This window comes from Mobula birostris, chromosome 10, assembly GCF_030028105.1.
Source record: "Mobula birostris isolate sMobBir1 chromosome 10, sMobBir1.hap1, whole genome shotgun sequence".
In the NCBI taxonomy this organism is placed as follows: domain Eukaryota; kingdom Metazoa; phylum Chordata; class Chondrichthyes; order Myliobatiformes; family Myliobatidae; genus Mobula; species Mobula birostris.
In genome coordinates this window covers 117,883,392-117,894,084 of record NC_092379.1, presented here as the reverse complement: position 1 = coordinate 117,894,084, position 10,693 = coordinate 117,883,392, and the positions used below count along the sequence as shown (strand labels likewise).

The following is a 10,693-nucleotide window of genomic DNA, read 5'->3' as shown; positions in this document are numbered from 1 at the left end:
ATGGAGAGGATGTTTCCAGCAGTGGGAGAGACTAGGACCTGAGAGCCTAGCTTCAGAATAAAAGGATGTCCCTTTAAGATAGAGATGAGGAGGAATATCTTTAGCCTGACAGTGGTGAATCTGTGGAAGCCACATCATTGTGTATACCTGTATACTGTATATAGAGGTTGATAGGTTCGTGGTTAGGAAGCATATCAAGGGTTACAGGGAGAAGGCAGGAGGATAGGATTGCGAGGGAATAATAAATCAGTGATGTCTGAATGGCAGAGCAGACTCGATGGTTCGAATTGCTTAATTCTGCTCCCATGTCTTAAGGTCTTAAGACAAAAGAGACTGCAGATGCTAGAATCTAGATCAACAAGATGCTGGAGGAACTCAGCATGTCAAAGTCAAGTTTATTGTCATATGCACAGGTACATATATGTACAGTGCATTGAAAAATTGACTTGAGCAGCATCAAGGCATGTGGAATCAAATTTCAGCATTCACAAAAACACGTTAAACATCAAATATACACAATTTTTACAAGAAAAAACAAAATTAGAACAAAAAAATCGATTGTAGTGCAGTGATCAAAGTTGTCACGGTGTTGCTGTACTGAGATAGTGATTAGGGTTATGCAGGTTGGATCAAGGAGGGTTAGGCAGCATCTATGGAAGGAAATAGACAGTCAACGCTTCATCTGAATGCAGAATTATTGATTTAGAAAAGGGATATTGATTTTATGATTTCCCAATTTCACATTTTCTTGTTTTCACCCCTTCTTCTTTATGTTCATGCTCCTAACTGTATAACTTGACAGTGATTGTTAGGGCTAATTCCCTATGGATAATTAGGTCACATGGTATGCAACACACTGCAGCCGATCTTTATATTCACTTGCCGAGTGCTGTATGGCTCTTCCAAAGCACTTTAGGAACTGGAAGTAGCTCTTAAAAGGTCTCTGTTGGACACCACAATAGTCTTGCTGTGTATACATGCTTGAGTTCTAGATTAAATTCCAGAGGAATGATGTGAGGGCTGAACATCAAAATGTTAAACCTTGACTTGTTAAGGAGCAGAGGAATATTGCAAAGTGCACAAAGCCGATCATGAAATCTCAAAGATTAGGAAGAGCTGCAATCTGAATAAATTCTGTACATATTATCTGAATCATATTTATTAACATTGAAACATGTTGTGAAATATGTTATTTTGCAGTAGATAGATCTTCTGTTGTTGCCCAGGAACTTGAAGCTGCTCATACTTTCCACTGCCGTCCCCTCTATGAGGACTTGCATACGTTCTCCCAAGTTCCCCTTCTTGAAGTCTACAATCTATTATTTGGACATGCTGACAGCTCCCGCCCTTTCTTCTTACTCTTCTCTGCCAAGACGGAATTAATGCCATGACTCCCCAGTAGTGATCTTTGTATTCTCCACCTACCTGCATCATGACTCCATTTTATACTCCTCATGGAATACTGAAATTTTAGGCAAATGTAAGAATATTCTATAAAACAGTTTTGCAACAACAGCTGGAAAAAATAATCCTGCAACTAATTCACGAGTAGTTTATGATCTCTTTAAGCATCGTTGGTTAGGAAGGCTCGGGAGAAGCTTGGCATCCTTCCTGCAGTTTAACATTGTCTTCAATTGTACAAGGTTAAGACACTCTAATCAATGTCTTGGCAGCTTTTGGTACAAATCTACATTGCAGGCTGAATATTCATAATCTGCTTGCTTTATATTCTGTGGATGATGTTTGTGCATATGTGCAAACCTGTTCAGATAAATGGAATCTGACACATTTCCCATTGGATGCATGCCTATGCATCTGAGGTGAGGCTGTTTGGTCTCTGATGGCATGAATGCCAAAGCCCAGTTTCACACCTACTATATCAAAGTCACAACAACTAGAAGTTTCAGAATTTGATTCACAGCCGTCACAAAGTTAGCTAACCTCAGTGAGACCAATGCAAAAATTAGTATTGTCACCTCTAGCCTAAATAGCAAAATAAATTCAGAATTTTTCTAATCATGATGGAAGGAGGCCCATGCCTATATGGCCAAGAGTTGTTATTATATTAGCCATTACTAATAAGCAATATGATGGCATCCTTTACCTGGCTCATGTATTCTTTTCTGGCCTGAGAATTGAATGAGTGCAATGGTGCTAAGTGAAACTGAGACAAAATTGCACGGTGATGCACATCAATCAGATTTGACATTTGCAGGTGATGTTTAGATTCATAGATTTACACAGCATTTAGGAGGCAATATAATTGTTCCAAGACGTTATGCAACAGTGAGATAATTTTGCCATTTAATAAAGGAGCTGGTAGTCATAGTGGTGATACAAACTGTAATGTTTTAAAAATAGACCAGCAGCAAGAGACTTTACACTGAGTCAGGTTTTAATGTTAAAACCACTATCTTTATTAGTATCTACTTATAATATCGTAACTTAACCAAGATAAACAAATGTTAACAGTGTTTGGGGAAATAAAGCTTAAAGTCTTAAGATGGTAAAGTAGGGAAAGTTCAGTCATCCACAGAATAAGTGATAGGAGAGAGATATTTGTAATCCAGGGTGAAACCTAGAGAAAAGGTGGTTATGTCGAATTTCCCAGGTAAACAAAAGTATCATCCTTGAAGATCTTGTCTGTCGTTTTGTTCCAAATCCTCATACAAGTTATCACTGAAAGTGATCTGTCACAGGGATATCGTCTTCAAGGGATTACCACACAACGTACCCAGGCAAGGGTTAACACACGAGTGGTCTCCACAGGATATCCCAAAAAAAACACTCCTTTGGGATTATACAAAGTGACCGACACACATTCTGTTATGCACTCCATGCTGATGGTTAATCCACATGAGAGAGTTCCAAGCCTCAGCTGCGACAAGCTGAAGCTACCAGCTTCCCAGTTTCTCTGTCTCTCCCTCTTGAATGACTTCTGACCGTGACTGTGTCCTTGTTTTAGTTAAACAAGCTGCAAGTCAGTCAGTGAACAACATCATAGTCCCACCTCATTTAGGCGGTCTTGAAGTGACAGTCCACAGTAAACGAAACCTGCGGGTTCGTAACAGTGGTAGGTGTAAAACTGTAACTCTCAATGCAGCTGAGCAATCTGGAAGACTTGTCAGCCAAATGGATTCCATATCCAGATTCTGAATGAAATGTTGAAAGGTGCTACACTGTTTGATACCTTTAGCAATCCTGCAGGTAGAGCACTACAGCAATATAACTGGTCAAGACTAGATGGGTCAATTTGGCCTAGGATATGCTTCCTGTTTCTGTCCCAAACATTTTCTGAACCTTCAATGTCATTCCAATGACAGTTTGACCACCTTCTGCTCCCCATTTATTGTTTGCTACAGGAAGCCTTGAAGACAATCAGAAGGAATAGCCAAGTCTTTATGTATATTTAAAAGAGGTTGATAGACACTTGATTGGGCAGAGCATAAGGGATATGGGGGAGGGGGGGAGGCAGGAAATTGGGGCTGAGAGAAAAACGGATCAGCTACGATGAAATGGTGGGACAGACTCGATAGGCAAAATGGCCTAATTCTGCTCCTATATCTTATGGTCTTCTGGAATATGGGCATTAAGTATGAAACTAATGATTCAGGAAACACAGAGAAACCTTAAAGGAACTTAACAAATTGGAAAACTATGTAATCCTCTGATGTCAAACATGTCTTTGATTCTGATTGGCTGGTGGATCAGAGCAAATATCAAGAGATTCTCTATTCTTAATAGTGTTTAGAAAATGAGAGAGTATAATGGAAAATGTTGAAATGCCAGGAAAACATTCGAAGTCTGGTTGTGCTATGGTTGAGATGGGGATAGTTTTCAAGGATGAGTTTCAAGAGAAAAAGAGCCATCAGATCACCCTCTTTTCCTTGGAGTCCACAGGTTCATTTTCCAAATGAGTTTGCCCTGGGAAGAAGATATAATGTTTTGGCAGTTCTTCCAAAAAGCTTACAGAAGAAGCTCTGTAATTACCAGCCTTAAGGAAAATGGAGACAGCCTAATCTTGCAGCTTGTCTATTCTTCACTATTAACACCACACATAAGCCCGCCTGCCACAAATTCCTGGCATCTGTATTGAAGGTTTTACATGACAGTAAGTAGGAGGGCTTAGACCAACTATTTACTCTGGACAAGATAATGAGGTCTGTCCATTCCTTTAAAGCAATAAAACTCCTTGAAGGGATTGTTTGCCAAAGGATTTGTACTTGGCTCAGTGAGATTGGATTGGCACAGAGCTAATCTTTGTCAACACATGAAAAGGGAAAAAAGTTAAGAAATTAGCAACCAATTTCACAATTCAATGTAGATTACATATTGTCTAAGATAATATGTAATCTACATATTATCTTTGTTCTGGGGTTGGTAATTCATTCAGATAAGATCTATTCTGTACACGGCAAGATGACTTCTGAGAGACATGTTACTCAGTGGTAGTACCACAAATAAAGGGTGTATGGTATCGAACAAACTTATTATGATCTTTTATTAACGAATAGCTTTTAAATTGTAAATAAAAGGTATGATTGATACTTAAATAGCTAATGGACAAACCATACAACTGAGTCTCTGTTTCTGTTAATTGCAGTCACCATCATTCTGAGCCGTGGCGTATGATATATCCTAGACCATGATTGTTCTTGGCAAATTCTACAGAAGTGGTTTGCCATTGCCTTCGCCTTCTTCTGGGCAATGTCTTTACGAGATGGATAACTCTAGCCACTATCAATACCCATAAGGGATTGTCTGGCATCAGTGGTCGCATAACCGGGACTTGTGATATGCACCATGTGCTCCCTTGACTTCATGTTACTGATTCCGGTAGGGTCTTTATAGTTAACCAAGACAGACTGGGCAACAGCATCTTCCCTCAGGCTATGAGACTAAATAATACCTGCCACTGCTGTGGTCTCCTTACTAGGACAGTGAGCTATTTACTGCTTACCTGTGCTGCACATTACATGCATTTGAATTATATTTAATAAATTATTTATGGTAATATTTTGTGTTATGTGTTATGTATTGTGATCTGGAGGAACATTGTTTCATTTGGTTGCATATATGTACAGTCAGATGACAACAAACTTGAACTTGAACCTGAAGTTTCAGTACTTAGTTTAATGCTCTTCATATATTAGTCACCTCAGAATCAAGTGAGAGAGCAGAGCTGTGAAGCTTCTTCTGAAATTAGTAGTATGAAAATTCGCCAACAAATGGTGCCAAAGATGGATTTGGTGCAGACAGCTTTACCCTTCAATTAAAAGGGTGAGAATAAGGGAAAGCTTAGGTAAACCTCAAAGATTTAAGAGAATTTCAATACTTTAATAAGTTAATTTTGAGTGTTTTATTGCCTGTAAATGTCACAACTGGTGTTTCTGATATTTGAATGAGTGATGGGCATAGCTGAACCAATTATGAGATTTCTATAATATTTACAGTGTAAAGTTATCTTTTTTTCCCCCCAGGATAAAGTAAAGTAACCAAATCTGTGCAAAACACTTCCTTTAAAACGATGCGAACTAGTGCTCTGAAGAAAAATAACTTAAGAAAATATGATTTTACCTATTCAATTTGATTTAGTTAGCAAGCAGTGAACATCCTACCATCTCCATCTTCTTTAGAGGCTGAAAAGGGTATAGCATATAGAAATTAATTGGTTTTAATGACTAATATGCAATCCCTTAACATCACTACCTACACAGAAATCCATTACACAAAATTAAAACGTTGGGTTGATTGTATTTTTGTAATAATTACATTAAGATTTAATAAGGGCACAATGAAGATTGGAAGAAAATCAAAACATCATACTATATTTAAACTTACTTTATTTATACATATTGATAAATGACTTGGTAAGTTGAAAAACATCAGCTGAAAATAATACATTCCAGAAATAGACAAATAGCTAACAGTTTAACTATAACAACATGGACTTTGGGAAAGGAGTGGAGAAGAGAAGAAAAGGAATTCAATCATAGAGATTCAAAAAACTGTGTTAATGATTGTTTGAGCTAATAGCCTGTTAAAATTTTCTAATGCCATGTACAATTCACAAGTACAGCATTTTACTGTTTTGGCCAATACTTTTTTTTCACAAAACACTGGATTTTTAATCACGTACTTATCCATTGCACTACAGTACATTCAACATTTTAGCATGTAGTTTGAATGGAAAACTTGAAATACAGTACAAAAAATAATGATCAGGTACTTATTTCTTCTCTTCTCCTGCTTGTTTAATAATAAATACGTAAAGCCAACATTACACAAATAATGTGAATCTTTGCAAATTTAACTCCTTATTCAAATGAAAATGTATTTATATCCATCTGCTGACATCACTTAAAAAACTAACATGCACCATTTGGTAATTAATGTATTAAGTAATGTTACTAAACAACTAAAATGAATTAAGAATGTGTGTTCTGCATTTTTCACTTATAAGGTTGACAGCAAATAATAGTTTTCATTTTGATGTAATTTACAAGTGTCGAATCTATCATGCATTATGATCTTGATTGTTGGAACAATTATTTTGTTTTTGAAACTGCTTTTATCCACAAGCAGGTTTGAAGAATTTGCATCCTCAATAGTATAAAACTGCAATTCCATTTTTGTCATTCTGCAGTTTAGATCCATATGTGGCACATTCAAATAAACAAAATTCAAAAATAAACATTCCCTTCCTTCCAAAAAGATCAATCCATTTTTTAAATACAGGCTTTTAAAAGACATTGTGTAGGAATATCAGGCTTCACAGGTATTGCCTGAAGATTTCAAATTATTATTACATTACAGTATTTTATCCATTTATGACAAAAAGTTCTGGCAAAAAGCACAATTAGGCAACAAAAAGCAAGTACGCAAGAAACTTCCGGATTGTGATCCAACATGCCAAACACACAAGCTTTTAAAATCTGATGTGTATTAAATTTTACCTCATAATTAGATGGTGGTTATGTCCTTTCTTTCCTATTGCAAGGTTTAGTGACTGGTGCATGTACTTATTTTAAAACTAATCCACCCAAAACTGAAATGAGAAAATATAATACAGGATCTGGTTCACTTCCCTTATACAAGTCGACCTTCACTAATCCGACCACCTGTGATCTGGTTCCTTCGATAATCCAGCACTGATTATGCTTAATGTGATCCTTCTGTAATTTGGCATTTTCACTAATCCGGCACTCCTCAGGTCCCAATGCTGCCGGATTAGCGAAGGTCAACCTGTACTAGTTTGTTGATTATAAACTAAATGGTAATCAACATGCTTTGTGTACCTGGGAACCTATTTGATTCATTAGGAATTACCATGAAATTATCTTGGTCAATTGTGACTTGATATATTTGTAATCCATAAACCTTTATAATAGTTTAATCCTGTACTTGTACTGAATTCTGTTATTTTAGATTAACAGGCAAAACTCTCATTGATTTCAGTAGATTGGGCAACTACTCCCACAGGTATAACCACAGTTATTTTGGCACTTCCAGCAGAACTCAACCAATTTTACTCAGTTTAATAACTAGTTAAAATTTGCAACTGACAATTTTTTAAAAATTCTAGAAATTAAAATATGGCTTACTGTAAGGGAGATAAGGGATGGAAGTTGAGTGGAAGGGAGCAAGTAGCAAAAATGGATCCTTAAAGTACTACGTAAAAAGTGAATTGACTTGACTATAGTAATTTAGGCATCTAGGAAAAGCCAAGTTTATGGGCCCATCTTTACTTATATTATCAGATTCTTGAAATAATTTACCAGGATGTAGAGCCAAACACATTAACCACATTAAAAATGTGGTTGGATACGGTGACAGAAGATTTAGGGTACTACAAGATTGGTTTCATTGCATCAAAAAGGTCAACTTCCTAATCTCTAACACAAAAATAGATTACCCTCTACAATCAGAAAAATGTTGTTCTGAATGCAATACATATCTGGATTGGGTTCACATGTTCTGTGATAATACAAAGAAAACCTCTGTTACTCCTAATTAATTTCTTCAATCAAAAAGTTACCGAAAAACCAAAAAAAAAAGGAAATTTAAATTCAATTCTTAAAAGTTCAGATGATCAACTTTTCATTAAGAGGTATAATGCTGTTTTAAATATAAAATCTGCAATGCAAATTAACATTGCAGAATGTTCAGTAACATATATATCCTTACTAACATTTTCTCCTCTATCTTTGGAGATGTAGATATTCCCATTTCATAAGAGCATGCTTTGGAACAAGAAGAATTAATATATATATATATTTTATTGAAGTATGGATTGATAACAAATCATTCCCTACAATAATAACTTCCAGTGTTCAATCAGCCTGAAAGTAATACTTAACAGGAATCAAACTTGAGGGTTACCAACAAAGACAAGAACACTTTCTCAAATCAATATTTTAGTAAATTTAAGGGAGTACTAGCAGGATAAAGACAAAGTAAACAGATTTTTGGCCCGTGAGTGTTGGGTGGGAGTGGTTAAGGACTACTTATCACTGGAACCATAAGAAAATAACCTCCTTTAATTGCTACGTGCTTGTTCCTTCATCCATTTACTGAAATCACCAAAATGAGATACAACATTCAATTTTATTTTCAATGATTAGCAGAGTAAATGACCAGAATACTTGAGAAATTCAGTTGCTGTCAGAAGTATTAGGGGAGAAATTAGTTTTGGTCGTGAGCATATTAATCATTACATGTACTTGCCTCCAAAATCTTAGTTCCATTTAATCCAACTTTCAGGAGTCAGGCACACTGTAGTTGATGCTTCCCATCAATTTCACACTGGTGACCTAATTATTACTCCCCTGATATGCTTTATCCATTACACTTCCTTGGTCACTTTCAAATGTAGTATATATTAGATTTGTGTTTTTTTAAATATATATACTTCAATGGGAGTAATTGTTCCTACAATAATACCAAGGCACTTTCTCTTCTGGTTGCATTGCTAATCTCATTATGAATACAGAATACAGATTGAGATCTACGCATTATCACATTTAATCAAAAATGTCCTTCTACATTTCAGTATTTGGGGATGTAGTAAAAGAGCAACATCTGTAAACATTAACATACCACACTGTACAATATGAACTGAAGCATTATGTACAAGACTGAAATTCTTTCAAAGTGAAACAACTCGGTCTTCATCGAGTGAGTGAGTGCAACACTTCAAAGAAAGAAAATAATACATGTGCAAAATATGCTTGTGAAGGAAAAAGTACATTAGGAAGGTATCTACACTCACTACAGTAGATTACTCTTAAAACAGGTGTATTGGCAGTCATCTGTTCAGGTATCTACAAGGCACTCAGGGCAGGAATGATATGCTTTTTCTTGACGGTTGGCTTTTTTTCTTAGTCCGGTCGGAATATAGGAAATTTTGGTAAGAATTCTATTAGTATTACCTATAAAGAACAAGAAGAAGTTACTTTGTCCTTAAACAACATTTAGCATTAAACATTCTCGAGACAGTAAAACAACCTAAAATGTGTATTTATAAACACATACATAACACATTTTAAAAAAAGATACTCTATTCTAAACAAAACAGGAGAGTAACTACTTCAATATTTCTACCTAATAAAGTGACAGTTTTGTTTGGTATAATTCCTCAACATATTCATGGTATTTCTATATCTGACCAATACGTAATTGCATTTGTCACATTATTGGCTAGAAGGCATATTTTATTAAAATGGAAAGATGCCACTTTGATACAATGGTTCTCTCAGGTGACATTATGCCTTAGTTTGGAAAAAATTAGAAGTCGAACTTTTGATCCTAAATTTGACTTCGAGAAAAGGTGGGGTTCTTTTGCCCATTATTATCATTTGACTTGAGTTAATAAAGATGGTCCTTTTCTGATGCTTGGTTATATGGATTTGGTTGGCGGTTTGATGTCTTTTTTTTAATGGAAGCTTGTATGGCGCATAGCTCAGAGTTTGTGCTCCAAATGGGTTTCCCCCCCTTTTTTTTTAGTTTTTAGGGGTTTTCTCTGTTTTAGTTACTAGGGGTTCTTTTTTTTTTCTCTCTTTCCTTTTTTCCATAAAAAAAAAGCTTTAATACTTTGTTTTTTGATTATTATTGATATACTGTTCAGCTTGGTTGATAGTTTAACTCTTATTCTACATATGGATATGTTATCTTGATTATTTTGATGTATTTTTCTCTGTTGTTGATTTTCAATAATAATTAATAAAAAGATTTAAAAAGAAAGTGAAAAAAATATTTCGACCAAAGCTATTCTTGAGGCAACCATTAAAAATCAGAAACAACAAACAATCTGCTGGTGAAACTAAATAGGCCGAGTGGCATCTCTAGAGGCAAAGAAATTGTCTACATTTTGGGTTGAAACCCTGCATCAGGACTGAGAATACAAATTGATTAGAATCAGAATTAGGTTTATTATCACTGGCATATGTCATGAAATTTGTTAACTTAGCAGCATCAGTTCAGCCAGGATAATGAAAATAGGACTGCTCTGACAGGAGCCCAAATTGATTGGAGGACTGAGGGTAAAAGGATAGTGGCCAGGTCAATGATATATTGAGGCACCAATAAAGGGAAGGCAGATGGAATGAAGTGGAGGTGAAGGAAGGGTAGAAGTGGAGACAGCTATTGGAAGGTAACAAGCAGGAAAACTGTTCCTGTTCCACCACACCCCTTC

At 35.8% G+C, this 10,693-nt stretch overlaps 1 protein-coding gene across 1 annotated transcript in view; it reads right to left on the bottom strand.

The window, feature by feature from the left end:
- Positions 1 to 5,864: 5,864 nt before the first annotated feature.
- chic1 (cysteine-rich hydrophobic domain 1) overlaps positions 5,865 to 10,693 on the bottom strand; it is a 65,862-nt gene continuing 61,033 nt past the window's right edge. Inside the window, exon 6 of the mRNA XM_072270841.1 lies at positions 5,865 to 9,431. Within this exon, the coding sequence (XP_072126942.1) occupies positions 9,381 to 9,431 (51 nt within the window). The 3' untranslated portion in view covers positions 5,865 to 9,380. The remainder of the gene's footprint in view (positions 9,432 to 10,693) is intronic.